Source organism: Sporothrix brasiliensis (assembly GCF_000820605.1).
Source record: "Sporothrix brasiliensis 5110 chromosome Unknown Cont18, whole genome shotgun sequence".
Classification (NCBI taxonomy): domain Eukaryota; kingdom Fungi; phylum Ascomycota; class Sordariomycetes; order Ophiostomatales; family Ophiostomataceae; genus Sporothrix; species Sporothrix brasiliensis.
In genome coordinates this window covers 206021-222486 of record NW_024467137.1, presented here as the reverse complement: position 1 = coordinate 222486, position 16466 = coordinate 206021, and the positions used below count along the sequence as shown (strand labels likewise).

The window sequence follows — 16466 nt, the reverse complement described above, 5'->3', positions numbered from 1 at the left end:
CTGCCTAACTCGTGCGTTCTGGTTAGCATTTTTTGTGCATGACTAGTTTGTCGGGTGTGCCGGCCTCTCTCCCGCCTCTCTGAGGACAAAAACAAATCCAAAACGCGGTGTGGTGGTGCAGCGGTTGCACACGCCCGCGTACTCGAAGGCGACGCAAGATGCCAGCCACCAATAGCAACTGGACACCCCACTCACCTTTCCATATTTTGCGATCCTGTTGGGTGTATTTGGCCATGCGGCACAAGAAAAAAGACAGCTGAAAACCAAAACAAAACAGAAAACTGAGTTGCGCCATCTGTGCTTCTAGGACGACTTGCTAACAATAACGCAATCTGCTGCCCTTTGATCTTCCATTTCTTTCCATTCTCTTTCGCACCATGCCAGAAATCACCTCGGACAGCGACCTGCCCAAGCTGGTCAACACGGCAGCCAAGCGTGCGAAATGGGCCAAAAAGCTTGCCGTGTCCTGCCTCCAAAGCGCTGCCAAGCGCCTCGACAACCCGCCCATGCAGGGCATGTTCAGCCGAACGTTGTTTGCGACGCTGGCCGACAAGAGTGAGGTGGTCATCCAGTTCCGCACCGAGGTACTGGATCTCAGCGCGTTCCAGGTGGCTCGAGAGATCCTGGGCGGCGCGCTCGTGCCGTGGGTCCGCACCCTCGAGGATCCGGAGCTCGAGGGCGAGGGCGTCTGGGCCTATGCGTTGGACCGCATGCCGGGCACGATATGGCTCCGTGGTGTCGCCGGCAAGGGCGCCGAGGCTCGCATTGCAGTCAATAGGTCTCTGGGCCAGGCCTTCTCGCGCGGGTTTGTAGCGGGTGGCAGCAGCGCTGACGCCATCGCTAAGCACGTCCGCCCGCATCTCGAGGCCATCGTCGCCTCTCCCCTGGAGGAGATTGACCCCTACCGGGCGCTGTGCAAAGAATACCTCGACGAGAAGCTCGGTATTTTGGAACAGCTGCCGTTGTGGATCGCGCACTACGACCTCAACGACGTCAATGTTCTCATCGACGCAGAGACCTTTGAGGTGACCGCGCTGATCGACTGGGAACTGTCCCACCCGCTGCCACTGGGCATCGGCTTCGGGCGCGTGCACACGCTCGCGGGCGAGTACACGGGCGGCGAATTTTGGATGCCGCCCGAGTTTGAGACGGCCGAGACAGCGTTTTGGGGCACGCTGATCGCGGGGATCCCCGACGTCGCCGTCAAGACGCAGGTCGCCGCCCAGATGGCGCTGGTGCAGGACGCGGTCCTTCTCGGGACGCTGCTGTCGACTTTCTATTTCGAGGATGGCAAAGTCGGCGCTGCACAGGTACCGCTCAAAGCGCTGCCCAAGTTTTTGACGTACCGCATTCCGCCGCTTCGCGGTAATGAACCTCCTTATTCTGTGTAGCACGTTTATCATGTGTTTTTGGGCCTTGACGGCACACTCTGCCGGTGGCAGACATGGGCAATAGGACCGTATGTTTGTAATGCGAAACATAGACAAGATATTCCATTCCCAGATTCTTAGGCAATTATTATTAGCACTATTCGTTTACTCTACTTGATAACAACTCCATTGACACAGCCGTGAGAGTGATTGTGAAGCAGCTCCTGATGAGCTGTATAGTATGTTTTTTGGCGGGTATAACAGCCTCTCGGCAGCTGGTCCACTCGATCAACCTGAGGTGCGAATAAGTGAGAACAGCAAAGCACGAGGCTCACCTTGCTCGCTGTCTGTCCGTGCCACCGTCGACGATTTGTAAAGCTGTATACGCCCTATAAAGTCATATTGACTTTCTGTTGTTTCCTGAACAAAGTATTGTACTTTGTTGACTGGCGTCATTTGTTGATTGTGCAAATAGATGCGCTCATCAAGTTGGGATTGCCACTTTGACCAGATTCAACGCATGGCTCTATGGAATGTTGCCGCCAATCTGAGAGGAAAGTGAGACGGATGTGATGGGAAGCTGACCAAAAGTTGAGGAGACGGTGAAAAGGGGTTCGTAGGGGCACTGGTGTGGAGCAGAGCCACGTGTGACAAGCACCCAAAAAGTTTCAAAACAAAACAATATTCACACGACACGATAACGAGAGCGAAACCGACAGTAGCCAGACTTGTAGACGTGCAAGACGGGCACGAAGAAAAGAGCAGTATAATCAGACTCTAACTACCGTATGCAATGGATATGGGGATGGACTGTAAGTGACTGTCGTTACTATCGTGTGTTTTCCCTGCGACATCCCGTTGTACGTGTCCTATCATTCTATAATGCTTATTCATATTATGGGTGGCCTGTATATATACCATATAAGATCATCAGGTGCTATTACTACCAAGTGCTGCCGTCTCGCTTTTGTAAAGTGCACGGATGCTCTTTGGCACCGAGGGCTCGCTTACCCTAACAATCTTCATCTGATATTATTGACATCGTACGCGTCGAGAGGTAGCTAGGCAGACGTAGGCTAGCCACACTATCAATTCATGTTTTCCTCCTTCCTTTCGAATGACTACGCTACTCTGCAATGTTTTTATTTTTTATTTTTCCTTTTTATGACGTACAACTGTTCTTTTCACTTCGATGGTTGCCCCTCCAAAGGCAAAACATTTGATAAATATACCCCTTGACAAAATTTTCTCCTTCCTCTCCCCTCGCTCTTCGTCTTCTTCTTCTCTACCCACCACGACACTTTTCACTTCATCACCACATACTTTTCTATGTACAAGATTCGTGTTCTTCAATGTTTCCTCTGTAAAGTTTTATTATCCTGTGAAACTTGCTATTACGAGCTGTTTCGTCGCAACCACATTCATCCTTTACGACGCGTCGCTGTCTTCTTCAAGGCTCTTTTGCCAGAAGATTCAGTGCGGTTCGTGCTGTCATTTGTTCTTTTCCTTTTTATTTCGTGCCACCGTTTTCTGTTCTTGTTTGTTTTCTCCATCTGTTGCTGTCGGTAAGTTCTTTTTTTCATGTTTCTGGTGATATAAACGTTGCAAATGGCACCCACTGACTTGAATAACAATGAGAAGCCTTGTAGCAATATCGTCAAGACTACACACAGCGAGTTTCTATTCCTCAGACTCTCTTGTGCCATCAGTTATTGTCTACCTGAGTTGCAGTTTCATTTGTTTCTTCTACCCTCCCACCGCGTCTTGACACTTGTGTTACGGCAATTGTTTTCAATCGTTATCTCGGCCTGTTTTTATCTGGTATGTACCTCTTTCATCCGCTGGATACTCAATATAACCGCTCGAACTAACGAACCCCTCCGCTGTTGACGTACTGTTGACGTAGCCAGCTTTACAGCAACCTAAAACACAATACCGCGAAAAAAAAAAATTGCTTTCCTCTTCGATCTTTTCTCGACCGATCTTTTCGACAGATCTTTGCACCAGTACATTGAGGTTCTGCATCTTGACATAAAACTCTTGAGTTACCTTTGTCTATACTGAAGACTTTTGTATTGTTGTCGAGTTAATTTCCCCCCTGCTCGTTCTTTCAATTTTCTTCGTTTTGTTGTTATCCTGCTGTTCTTCGCCAGGTCATCGCCTACGATCCGGTAAGTATCACTGCTCCCGACGCATTGTTTGTATTTCATCGTAACTGACCATATCACAGCCGACCATCGTAAACAGCCTGTGTATCCTATAATTTTATTTGTCCCTTTCCTTTTCTTCAAAAAAACACACACCCCGCAAAAAGATCGCGCGAGAAGATCTATCTGTGCAGCCATCTAAGCTCCTAGACCTATCTATGGTCTATACTTGTTTCTGTCTGCCGGATCCGATCTGTTCGATCTTACTCGTCAAGCTTTGTTTGCCTGTCACATAATTGGTACTATACATCATCGATTTATATCGGTAAGTTATTTTCGTCATTCTGCTTTCATTTCCTTGGCTTTTTATTTTACCTTTGTTTTCCATATCTTCATTTCTTACTTTCATTGATTAGTTGTTCTTTACTAGTAATTTTTAACTTTACTTTTGTTTAACGTGTTTTTGCATTATTCTGCTTCCTGCATTCTTTTGTTTTGGAAAACGAAACAAAAAAACGTCCGACACTAACATAAGTTTACCATGACAGGTCCAAGACTGCTATAACATCACATACCCTTACCTCGACATATTGTCCTCAACTACACACCCTCCCTACGTGCCTTTAAGTCTCACGAGTCCAAATTCGTTCGCTATGTTCGGACATTTCGATCTTCGTGTATTTGCTGTTGGTGAGTGTTAACTGATAATTTCTAAATACATGTAATTGGGTCCATGTTACAAGCACAATACTGACGAATATAAGCGTCAGCAGGTAAACAAGGCCTCCGTGTCAAGACTTCCGCACTGCGGTCTCACATAGACCCGTGACACTGTACAAGATCCACTGGCGTTTATAGTCGGACTATAAATTGTACGCAGCAGCTATGGATTCCGAAAAGGACTCCAACAAGGTCTCCAGCAAGGACCTCAGCAAGGACCCCAACAAGGACTCTGCTCCGGTCAATGCCGACGACACGCCCCAAAAGCGCGTTACAATTGTATTTGTATCAAAGCAGACAGCTGCCGGACAGTCTGAAGCACCTGGGCCCACCAACGTCGTCAACCCTGATGATGCTCCGGCCGTGCCTGGTCCATCGGCTGCGGCCTCTGTTGCTGTAACCCCCGTTGCTGAAGTATCGGCTGCTGATGCACATACCGAGGCACTTGCTGGGGCGTCTGCTAAGGCGTCTGTTGCCGAGCCTGCTGAGGCGACGGCCAAGCCCAAGCGCAAGAGAAAGAGCCGGGCCAAGGCCAAGGCAAAGGCGGAAGCCAATGAGGACGGCGGCGGCGACCTGGTCGACGTGACCAACGTGCCCGACCAAGGCAACAGTAATGCCCCTGCCCCAGGCAAAAAGCGCAGAGCTGCGAAGCCGCGCAAGAAGGCTGGCACGACGGCCAATCTTGGAGCCGATAAAGCATCTGCGTCTGCGTCTGCATCTGCGGCGAATAATGATGCCGTCCCCACGGGTGAAAACCAAGAGGCGTCTGCTGCTCCCAAGCGGTCCAAGGGCAAAGGGAAGGCAAAGGAAAAGGCCACAGCAGAGCCCAATCCTGCTGAGCCAATGTCTGTCGAGACCAACCTCCCCGCCCGCAAGGACAAGGCCAACGACAAAGGCAAGGGCAAAGAGAACAGTCCTCCCGTTGTTGGAGCTTTCCCTCCCTTTGGAGCTTTGTTTGGTCAAGGTCACGCGCATTCTGTCACTGCTTCCGCCAATAATGCACTCGAAGGTATCCCTGGACCCTCCAACCTGGCCCGGCACTTGGCAAACCTCCAGGGTGTGAGCAAAGAGGCCCTGGCAGAGTCGTTTGCACAGTGGTCTGTGCAGACGCTGGAGACAATTCTCAAGCAGGATGCGAACGGATCCTCGGTCGCCGTGCCTGCTGGGCCCGCCTCTGCTGCGACACCTGTGCTTCGTCACGCACCGCAGCCCATCCCGGTCCAGATGATCGAGCCCGTCCACTCCGTCCAGCCCATCGTGCCTGTCGTCGAAACTGTGGAGTCGGTCGAGCCTGTTGTGTCTGGCCAGACCGGCCAGACCGGCAAACCGAGCGAGACGCCGCGTGCGCACGCTACATTCGGGCCGTTTCCTGCCTCGTCGCCGCCGGCTCCCAACTTGGTTCGGCATACGACCGTCGAACACGTTCACCCGCCCTTGCCGGAGACGAACACCAATCCTATGCGGACCTTGGACGAAGATGCCGCGTACTACCTGATGACGGGACCGGGTATCATTGAGGAGAACGAGCTCCTGCGCATGCGCGACCGGTTCCACAAGGGCATGGACGGCGGGCCGTACGCGTTTAAGCGCAAGCGGTCGACGGTGGTTGACCCGCATGGCGACGTGCACCTGACCATCATGGACGGGCCCGACCGCATCCGCCATACGTTCCAGGTGAACTCCACGGTCCTCTCCATGTGCTCCGAGACGTGGCGCCACCTGTTCCACGCGTTCATGCGCTGCAACATGATCGAGCTGCCCTTTGATGCACAGTTCCAGCACGTGGTCAAGCGCTGCAAAGAAGCCGTCCTGCCGGACATGGGCATCGAAGAGGTCCGTCCCGGCGACTACCTATTTGCGCGCCGGTTCCTAGGGCACTACCGCGACCCGGTCAATGAGAAGCACATACAGGACACGTTGCGTCTGCTAGGGGCGGTGGCCAGAGACGCTGCGACCGCTGGCAACAGCGGTGCTGGCCAGAGCAGTGTCGTCGAGGACAATGTCGTTGACAATCATAGTGAGGGTGTCTGTGACAACGATGACAACGACGACGGCAGCGACAACGACAAGAATGTCGTGGACCGCGCCTTTGACCTCTTTGACGACAGCATCGAGGACACCATCTACTCGGACTCGGTCGCTCGCTTTGGCCGTGCTGAGGAGGATGAGCCCCAGCACTTCAAGGAAGCCCTCGACGCCTACTTGGAGGCCAAGGAGGCGACGGCTCGCCACGAGGCTGAGGCGGCCGCGCGCGATGCGGAGACCCTCGCCGTCATCCGCGAGACGTACGACGGGCCCGGCGTCGTCACGTTCCCCTGGCCGGCCGACTTCTTTGTCTACGTTGAGGCGCCGTGGGAGCATCTCTGCTGCGGCAACCACATCTGGTTGCCCCGTGACGAGCAGGAGGCCACGACCGTCCGCGGCCGTGTTGCGTTCGACATCAGCAGCCTGTTCGAGGACAGCGGTAGCATGCTCGATCCGGGCCCCAACCAGAGAAACGTCATCTGGGCGATGCACGTCCTCTTGGAAGTGGCCCACGGCAACGTCCATGCGTGCCCGACGCGGCTCGACGCAGCCCACCTGGCCATGCTCGGCCGCCTCACGCGTGAGCTCAAGATGGGCGTCGTCATGTACCGCACCCTCCTTCCACTGTACGTGCGCTTCCACCTCCAACACAGAAATGAAATCCAGGACATGTTTGCTGATCTCGCTAAAAAACAAGCTAAGAAAGGAGCCAAGCGCAACGGCAAGGCGAAGAAGGACAAAGGCAAGGGAAAGGTTGACCCGTCGCCTGCTGGACCGTCGTCGTCAAAGTAGTCGTCTGACCAGCTGCGACGCTGGTTCACGGACGCTTTACTTCGGTTGCTTCGGTGTGGTGGGCAGTTGGGACGGGAAGCGTTTGTTTTACACTGGTTTGGCGCGGCTTATAAATTGGCTTGTTATGTACGACAAGGAACATTGGGAGGCTGGAGGATGGGACTTTGGGAGATCGAAAATGCGAGGAAATCGCGAGAAGGAAGTATCCAGTGAGTTGAGACTGGCTGGAGAAAGTGAAAGGAAAGGGGGATGAGGACGTGTAATGGACTGAGGACTGTGTTTTGTGGTTTGAAGGTATTGTTTGTTTTGTTCTTTTTTTTGTTTTGATAGAGGAGATGATGCTCCGCCGTCCGTCACTTGGACCTTCGTTTGACCTGCTGTCTCGTCAAACGAGGCTGTTTTTTGTCGTCGTTTTCTTGTCAGCACTTTCTCATTTTTTTGTACGCCGCTGTTTGGGTTTTTTTGTACGTCGTATGCCACATCAAATCCCCACTCTATTCTCTCCTGTTTCCAGTGTGCTTTGTGTTGGTTGTATGAGTGCACACTTAATGATCATAAAATCTCTCCGGCATCCAGAATGCCACTTGTTCCGAATGCCAACTCAATATCGGTGACATAACAGCGGCGGACTGTGACTGTCGTTGCCTATGTATGAGCCGCTGCCCACGAGCCTCGTCGGCAACCTGTCCGGCATCTCCCCGACAAGCCTCTGTTTGTGCCCGTCGGCCCCTTGCATCTAAACACCACGAGTATGAGAATGCGCGAGGACCGAAAAAAAGGCGTCCAGGACAAACGAGTCGTGAAGCAAGGAGTACGACAGTATAGTCAATCAAGATAGCACACACTGACCAAAACGGACTATCCAGCACAAAGAGCCATTGTTAGCATTGCTTTTTGTTGTTTGTTGACTGTTGGCTTTGTTGTCCGCCTTGCTTGTGGCGTCTTTGTTGATGTTGGTGGCTCCTATTGTTTGATTTCTTTCGTGGCGATTCAGGGGCACCAGCTGCACAAAGGCCATTCTCACATCACAATGCGCAGTGAGTGTCTGCAAATAGGACCAGTATTCAATGAAACGCTTCTTTCAATCCGCCAAAGTAACATATAACACTGTTCACCCAGTCCCGTTCGCTTCTTCGCCTGCGAGTATGGCCAAGTCATACATCAATCACTGATGCACAACACAGAACAACACAGAACAGCACATCCACCACTTCGTACTCTTCACGCACACGCACAATGTCCTTCCATCTCGACCAGACGGCCTACACCTTTTTTGAGGTCTCGCCCAGCGCCAGCGCCTACGAAATCGGCGAGGCCTACCGACGCAAGGTGCGGCGGTATCCGGCCAATCGCGTTTGGGACACGCCTATGGGCTCGGCTGCCAAGACGGGGCTGCAGGAAGTCGAGCGGTGGTATGCCTTGATCAGCACGCCAGAAGCGCGGGCAGCGTACGACGAGACGCTGGCCGGCAAGTCGTGCCGCGAAGCCGACGGTGACGTCGACAGAAGCGACGGAGACAACAGTGCGCACAAAGACGACGTCGACAAGACCAAGGACAGCAACAGCAACGATCTCGATGTCAATAGTAGCACCATTGTCGCCATCAACGACACCATCAACGACACAAACAACGGCGACGCCACTCGCCCGACCATCCAGGACCTCCTCGTGGCCACCGGCAACCCGTATCTCTACGGCACCCTGGCCCGCACCATCTTGGGCCTCAGTATCCTCTGGCTGGGCATTTTCATCATTGTCTACGGCACGCCCTCCACGTGGCACGTCGTTCGTTGGGTGAGTTCTCCGTGTTTTTCTGGTTCACCGAGTGCCAGCCCCTTTGCCACGCTTGGCCTTGCCACGGACAAGCCACTCACACAGCCACAGGTCCGCGCCGCCTACCACCGCGCCGTGCTGGCCCATCATCCGGACAAACCGGGCGGCGACGCGTCCGCCATGGCGCAGATCAACCGCGCCTACGAGTCCCTGCGAGACCCCTACCAGCGGTGCCTTCACGAGCGCGCGCAGTGGCTGTGCGCGCACCTGCGGCGCCGATCGGAGGCGGAGGCGGATGTGGTGCTGCCCGTGACGACGGCCGACGTGACGGCCGGCTCGCTGCGCACACCACCATCAGGCCAGGTGGCCGTCTTGGCCAGTTTGCACACTCTGTGGCAGCGCGCCTGGAACGCAATTGCTCGGCTTCTGGAACGACTGGCCGGGTGCTGATCGGGGACGACGATGCGAGCATACGGGAGGGCGAGTATAGAGACAAGACGTGACAAGCCGTATGCATAGGCTGGACTTGGCATACGGGCATCTATGGGCCTTTGGAATATCGGTATATAGTGGGTGTTTATTTTGATTCTTGTGTTTTTGGCATGGACATTTATGAGACTTCTGCATTGGCGTTTGGCGTTTTGTCCACTATCTCAAATCTACATTATGTTTGTTTGTGACCAGATATATCATGTGTACATTACAATAGCATCCTCACAGCTACAGTGCTCGCCCAGTAATGGTACCCTCGTCTCTCAGAGACTGGTGCCGCGTTCGTCCCACGTCCACCGCTGTCCCGGGATGTGGACCCAAAAATTCGGACGAACGCACTGTATCTGCCCTGACCGATGCCGGCGTCGCAGTTGTGGACGACACCGTCGAGCCCGTCATCATGGTCGACTCTGACAACGACGGCGATACTATCATCGTCGCCCGTCTGCCGGCATCTCCTACTGTGTTGGTGTCCTCGCTGCTCCCCGAGACGGTCCCGGCCGCCCATGTCCGCAGCCACCGACCGCCGAAAAACAGCGCCGGCAGCCCCAAGCTGGTCACGATCAAGATCTCTGCATACACAGCCCATACTTCCAAGGCGCCTTCCCGGGCAACAAACGAGGCTGTTGTGCCCTGCGGGAAGAACGCTGCCACAAACCGCCAGCTGTTGGCATGCGCCAAACACGGGCCGGCCCAGACCGGGTAGCTTTCCATCAGAAAGACGCTGCCACCCACCAGCGCGAGGACCATGGCGAGCGCCAGCAGCGTCGGGCCCAGCAACAGGAGCACCGTGCTCGTGCTGGCGTAGTTCAAGACGGCTCCGACGACAAAGCTGCCGGCAATGGCGAGTGCCAGCGGGAGCACGAGGACGGGCAGGTTGTGCTCGGCCTCGCGGCGCACCGTCGGCCGCGCCTTTTTGTGCGCACGGCGCTCGGTGGGCGTGAGCACGGACAGCCGGCGGTTCTGCTGGGCACGCAGGTGACGGGTTACGGCGAGCGTGAAGCGGGCGCCCACAGCACCCAAAACGAGGGTCAACACGCCGGCCACGCCCAGGGTGACGCCCGGGACCAGGCCTGTGAGCGAAAAGGGGTCGGCTTTGGTCGTAGTCGCCGACGCCGCCACCAGCAGCATTGTGGCCGCCAGCTCCGCGGCCGCCGTAGAGGCCACGAGCAGCACCGCCTGCACCACGGTGACCCACACGACCGCTGGCAGCAGCGCTGTCCGCACCAGGTCCACCACGCTGCTGCCCGCGCGCGACCACTGCCACGCGGCAAACGGCGAAACCACAAAGACGCCCGTGTCCGTCCACAGCGTCCGGCCGCCGTGGGCCTCGTAGTCGAGGCGTGCGTTGCGCTTCCGCCGGTCGTTGTCCTCGTCGGCGTACACACTGAGGTCCCCGTCGCCACCGCAACCACCGCCGCAGAGTTGCGTCTTGGTGCGCAGCGTCCAGCGGGTCTCGGGGACAAGCGCAACGAGGGCCAGCCAGGCCAGAAACCCGGCCGTGCCCACAATATAGTACATCCACCGCCAGTCGTAGAACGCAGCCAGGAAGGGAGCGGCGGCCGAGAGGCTGGCCGTGACCAGGGCCTGGATGGCAAACGAGACGGCCAGCACGAGGTGCCGCTGGTGAAGAAACACGAGATCGTGAGCGGCGACGAGCGGCACCAAGGCGTTGACGGCTCCGGCGCCGAGACCGACGAGTGCGCGGGCGGCCACATGCTGTTGGAACGCCGAGGACATGGTGGCCGCGGCGGCAGCTTGGCTGCCAATGCTGCTGAGCCCTGCCCACAGTGCACCAATCCAGGCACATGCCGATGCCAGTAAGAGGACCGGACGACGACCAACAGCGACAGACAGCGGAATCTGCACATAGCTGGCCGCGGCGGTTGTCAGCATGGGGACGGTGGTCAACATGTTGATCTGGCTTGTTGAGAAGGGTGTGGTATCGGGGGGCAGGAGCGGGCCCAATGTCGTCGTGAGGTTCAAGGATGCGGACGTCGTCGACAAGGTAAACGTGGCGTTCCGGATCGCAGCCGGGTTTACGCCGGCATACTGCAAAGCAAAAATGGGCTCGAGGAGATTGCCGGAAGCAGTTTCGGTAGCGACAGCAAGTGCACCGACTATCATGTTAGCTACCGACAGATAAAGTTTTGCCGGGTGAGTCGTATGGGGCCGAACGTACACATGCTCATGACCACAATGGCCGTCCATTTGCGCCACTTGGGCAGGTTCAACGGGTCCTTGGGGTTGGCCGAGGGGAACTGGGTATGTCAGCGAAAGGCCGTAAGGCCAGAAGGTATTATTGCGTTATTGCATTATTGTATGATTGTGGTGCCTTTGGAACCCACCGGAATCAGCCGCATCCGACCGTGGTCAAACAGCCGCGTCGTGCCCACGGGCAGACGCTGTGCCCGCCGCCGCTTCCGCTGCTGCTCGCTGAACACCGTCTGCTTCGTCGACTTTTCCATGGTCCCAATGAAGTCGTGGTAGTCCTCGCGGGCGTCCTTGGCGGGTCCGGACAGTCGTTTTGGTCGCGTAGGTATTCCTGCTGTGATGGTGGTCGTGGTCGTTCCCGATCCAAAGGTGGCAACCGTCGTCATCGTCGCCGGTCGGGAGCCGGCTGTTGTCGGTCGGGACGGCTGTCTTTGACCTTGGCCCTGGCCAGCGGGCGCCGTCCTCACCGGACTCAGCAACGGCCAGCTGGTCGACATCTTGTTCGAATGGGGTGAGAGGCCAGCTCTGGTGATGCTCGGATCGTCTAGATCATAACGGGCATTCGGCAACGAGCGATTTGTGGATCAACCACGAAATATCCGTGATGCTCAGCACCTCGTGCTCTTGGTCGAGTCGGTCCTTGTGGAGAGAGGTGCAAGAGAACGACACAAGCTCTACGCAATTGTCTACGAGTATCAGGGGCTTCTGCGTTTATGAGAAGGGGGCCGAGAAGATGGCGCCGGGGGGCGACAGCATGCCTCCCTCAGTTCGTTCCATCCATGGACTTCCATGTCAGGACACCAATTGCGGCAGCAGCACATCCGATCAACACCCCCGCGCACGCTCGTGATCCAAAAAGACACTTGCTAGGGAAGGAAACAGCAGCAATGCAGGGGTTGTAGGGGGGTTGCAGAGGAACTGAGCGAGAAGTCATGACAAAGTTCGATGTCATACACTCCAGCGTCGACGACAACCAGGAGTATGCAAGTGAATCGGCACGATTGTGGGATGGTGGCGCGAGCACGCCCACGTTTTGGCCGAACATCAATGCTTGGCTGTGGTCGACCAGGTCGGCGGAGGTGGAAGTTCCACGGCAACGAGTGCAGAGTCGTCATGGTGCTGTGTCGCCGGTGGTGCTGCGGTAAGGTATGGTGTGACTGCCTGAAGATAACGCTGCTCGCTGCATGGGCAGGATTTGCAGATCAAACACTGATTGATGCCATCCAGTTTCGCTTGAAGGGTGACTGGTAGACAACGGAATATGAAAGAAAGGGAACAAAAGAGCAGACATGAAACAAACGCACGGGCAAATCTTTGTTGGCGTGTTTGGCCTCTTTTGCGAGGTGCTCCGTACATCGTATTTTTTTTTTACGGACATCGACTGTAACTCTGTTCTCAAAATGCAAAATTTATGTCGGAAAACGTGAGACGAACACCATGATGTCTGCGTGAATTTGTATTTGCAAGTACGACGTGCTTGGCGATGCCTCCTCGAAATGCCTAGGAATCATTTCGTCGCTCAAGCAAAATCCTCTCCACTAATATTTGATGCTTTTGCGCCACCCCAGCGATACATGAAGCAGTACTCTCTATAGCTAGAGACTTCTGCAGGCCGCTTGATAAACACCCTGTCGCATGTTAGGACATGAATATTTGAAAGGTTTAGAGAAAAGTCACGTACATACCATTTGCCGTTTTGAAGGGAAGCATAATAAACATCGTGTCGTATTGTTAACAGTTCGTCCTTTGTCAGGTCCTTGGTGTAATTGAAGTCATAAATGAAACAGCCTTTGACAGGCTTTAGAGAGTCGCATCGTGGCAAAAAATGCGCCTCATCGTGAGGTGTATCTTGGAGACAGTTGTTGAAGGGTCGGTGAAGTACCTGAGAAGCAAAAATACGCCCAAATGCTATAACTCTTGCGCCTGGTGTGCCATCAATGTCGGTAACGACGGCTCTGATGATCGCACGATAAGGCTCTCTGGGTGTCTGGTGTAATTACAGATTAGTTACTGTATGGCATACGGTAAGTGACAAAAGCAACAAAACCCTACCAAACTGTATTGTGGAACTGCTTCAACGGACTGCTCGACGGTGCCGTCCATCTCGTATCGTGATTAGGAAACTCACGGAGTACCGACGAAGCATCACCCCTGACGACTGCCATGGGCGGGGTAGATGGATGAGGGCCCGTCTAGCAAACAATGACGGATAAATAAATACTCCAAAAGGACTGTATGCAATACCACACAAATGGTCCGACATGTTGTTAATCGTCGTCCATGTTCTGAACAGCTCACTGCTGCTGGTTTGGCAACGGGGGCCCAACGAACCAACAAGGGACTGTCGCAGGATTGTGCTAATGTGAATGAACGATACGAATTCTGTTAAGCGCAGTCACACATCACAGTACGAGTATTTTCACAAAAGAACCAGAGTACGTCGTATGTTTGGCAGTTGATCTGTTGATAGAACGATATATAGTTTGGTTAATTCCTGGTACGGGTGAACAACCTCCCCGTTCAGATGACAGGATGGATTTTGCATCGCAGAAAGACCGGAAGAATTTTATATAGATTACGTCGTATTGGGCAGGTAGAGACGACGAGGCCGGCTTTGGGACAAAGGTCTGTTCCAATCTACTCTCGGCATCTTGTCACCAAAGGGGTGCGAACGACATGGATTTGCTAAGATACATGATAACTACTCTGAAGAGGCGAAGAAAGCCGTGACAGGCCAGTCCCAGAAAATCCAAACGGGAACATATCGTAACAAACATTATATGGAGAGTTTGCCGACCAAAGTAGTCTCCGACTCCATCGTCTAGCTGCCGAAGTCGTGTCATTAAACGTCGACATCAACAGCACCGTCGTGCCCATCTCCCTCCTTCTATTGTCGCTTGTCGCCGCCTACCAGGCGCGCCACCAGCACGTACAGAAACACCAACCCGCCAAACACATAGAGCTTGTTCTGCGCCAGCCAGCCCTGGCCGGCGCCGCGCCCTTGCCGCACGGCCTCGACGACGGCCTGTGCCTGCGTACCACTACCTACTGCACCGGTGCCCGCGCCACCGGCACCGGCTGCCGGCACGCCCAGCTGCTTGCCACAGCTGGCGCCGTTGGCGCCGCCCTGTATTGACGGGCCGGTCTTGGCGGACGACTGTGCGGGCGACGACGATGATGACGACGATGCTGTGGAAGAGGATGGCGCCGGCGCTGCTGCAGGTTTCGGCGCCGCCGTAATCTGCCCCGTCGCCATGTCCACATGCTGCTCCTTCATCCACGCCCAGTTGGCCTTGTCCAGGTCGGGCCACTCGGTGCGGAACTTGGCGCCGCCATCGCCCGCCTTGACCTGCACTTTCGCCTTGATGTCGGCGCCTGTGTACGTGCCGCCACCCGTCGAGTTCCACCACCGCGAGCGAGCTGCATGGAACTTGCGCTCGGCGGATGTGGCCGACACGGACCCCGTGGTCATTTCCTCGGACGTCATAAACGACAGCAGGCCAATCAGAATCGTGGAGACCTCCCAGGCCGGGTTGAAGGAGCGCGGGTGGAAGTCGGAGATGGAGAGGCAGAGGCGGGTTGAGGGTTGGAAGCGGCCGGATGGAGTGTGCATGCGGATGGCGGGCGGCGCAAAGGGGTAGTCGGGCGGGAACATGAGGGTGCCCCAGTACTGGCCGCCGTGGTAGGGGGTATCTTCGGGGCCGGTGATGATGTAGTGCCACCTAGACCAGTCGTTAGCACATTCGATCAATCGTCGTCGTAGAAAGGGCCAGAACGCCGACTTACTCGAGGATGTTGCTATCCGATGGGCGGGCCGTGATGTACGGCGGCGGATTCTCCGAAATGGTCTTGTACTCGCGCGTCAACTATGGCATGTTAGTAAGTGGGGAGCATCATACGGAAATGATGGAAATGCAAAGGGAAAGCGAGGTCGGGATGCTAAGGGTCGCATCGAGGTCGCCAACAATGCCACGTACGCGCTTCTGAGCGGCCCGGCTGGCCATGGCGTAGTCGGGACCGGGAGTCAACCAGTCTATGAAATCGCAAAGAAGTATCCAAAGACACACGGGTCGGCCGATGGGGTAGGACCGGGAGGCCGGGGTGTCGTGCGATAAGGGGCGATCACCTATGAAGAGGATCCGAAAACACAAGGCCGAATAATGGAAGAAGAGAAGAGTCGTATGTAGTGCTACGCAGGACGCTGGAACACAAAATGGAAACTGCAAAAAGTCCAGTCGTGAAAGAAACAGAATCGAAAACAAAAATGGCGGACAAATTCGGAGGAGCGTTGATGTGTTGGTTGTGAGAAAAACAGATAAGGTTCGAAACGAGTCGCTAGGCTGAGTAGGCAAAGAGGCGAGAAAGTACAACATGCAAAGGAATCACCGTAATCATGCGGATGGCCGTCTGCTCCAAAGAGTGACTTGGCCCAAGAACAGCGTGCCGATCGCCGAGCCTGCACGTGGACAATCACGTGTAGCTGACTCTTGGCTAAGATAGGGGGCCTCCAGGAGTTGGGGCTGACGTAGAACCCCTGGTCTCACTCCGTGGAATACGGGTGACACTGGGCGAGACGCGACCTGCGAGACTCGAACTTTCCGCCCAGACCACTGCCAAGCCTCCAGCGCCTGTCTGTTGTCCCCTAAATACAGGCGACACAGGGCGCCACAGGCCACTCACAGCCGTGTATCCGCGTTCCGGTCCACTAAATTGCGACGACTCCGTGTCCAAGACGCTAAGCCTCTGAACAGTGTGTGCGCTATTGCCTCCTTTGGCTGTTTCCAGCGTTTCCCTTTGTATCTGCTGGAACCGCTGCCGTGGCCAGACGAGCAGGAACGTCCCCAATTCCTCGACGTCCATCCCATCACGACATCGGCCGTTTTTGCGTTTGTTTCTGCATCTTGGTCGCATCTTGCTGCCATGGCCGCCTGAG

At 55.2% G+C, this 16466-nt stretch overlaps 5 protein-coding genes across 5 annotated transcripts; 3 read left to right on the top strand and 2 right to left on the bottom strand.

Moving 5' to 3' along the window:
• Positions 1–377: 377 nt before the first annotated feature.
• On the top strand, positions 378–1391 carry SPBR_01883 (uncharacterized protein; the record flags this gene model as incomplete). Its single annotated transcript, XM_040760193.1, has 1 exon — positions 378–1391. One exon carries the CDS (start codon positions 378–380, stop codon positions 1389–1391), a length of 1014 nt encoding a protein of 337 aa, XP_040619033.1.
• A 3011-nt stretch (positions 1392–4402) lies between these two features.
• On the top strand, positions 4403–7054 carry SPBR_01343 (uncharacterized protein; the record flags this gene model as incomplete). The annotated part of the gene is made up of 1 exon (XM_040759654.1): positions 4403–7054. One exon carries the CDS (start codon positions 4403–4405, stop codon positions 7052–7054), a length of 2652 nt encoding a protein of 883 aa, XP_040619032.1.
• A 1236-nt stretch (positions 7055–8290) lies between these two features.
• On the top strand, positions 8291–9277 carry SPBR_01898 (uncharacterized protein; the record flags this gene model as incomplete). Its single annotated transcript, XM_040760208.1, has 2 exons — positions 8291–8848; positions 8933–9277. 2 exons carry the CDS (start codon positions 8291–8293, stop codon positions 9275–9277), a joined length of 903 nt encoding a protein of 300 aa, XP_040619031.1.
• Positions 9278–9547: 270 nt separating this feature from the next.
• Positions 9548–12030, bottom strand: SPBR_01367 (uncharacterized protein; the record flags this gene model as incomplete). The annotated part of the gene is made up of 3 exons (XM_040759678.1): positions 9548–11371; positions 11518–11580; positions 11668–12030. 3 exons carry the CDS (start codon positions 12028–12030, stop codon positions 9548–9550), a joined length of 2250 nt encoding a protein of 749 aa, XP_040619030.1.
• A 2390-nt stretch (positions 12031–14420) lies between these two features.
• SPBR_01840 (ubiquitin-conjugating enzyme E2 J2) lies at positions 14421–15537 on the bottom strand (the record flags this gene model as incomplete). The annotated part of the gene is made up of 3 exons (XM_040760150.1): positions 14421–15255; positions 15320–15399; positions 15433–15537. The coding sequence occupies 3 exons, from the start codon at positions 15535–15537 to the stop codon at positions 14421–14423; spliced, it is 1020 nt and encodes a 339-aa protein (XP_040619029.1).
• Positions 15538–16466: the final 929 nt, after the last annotated feature.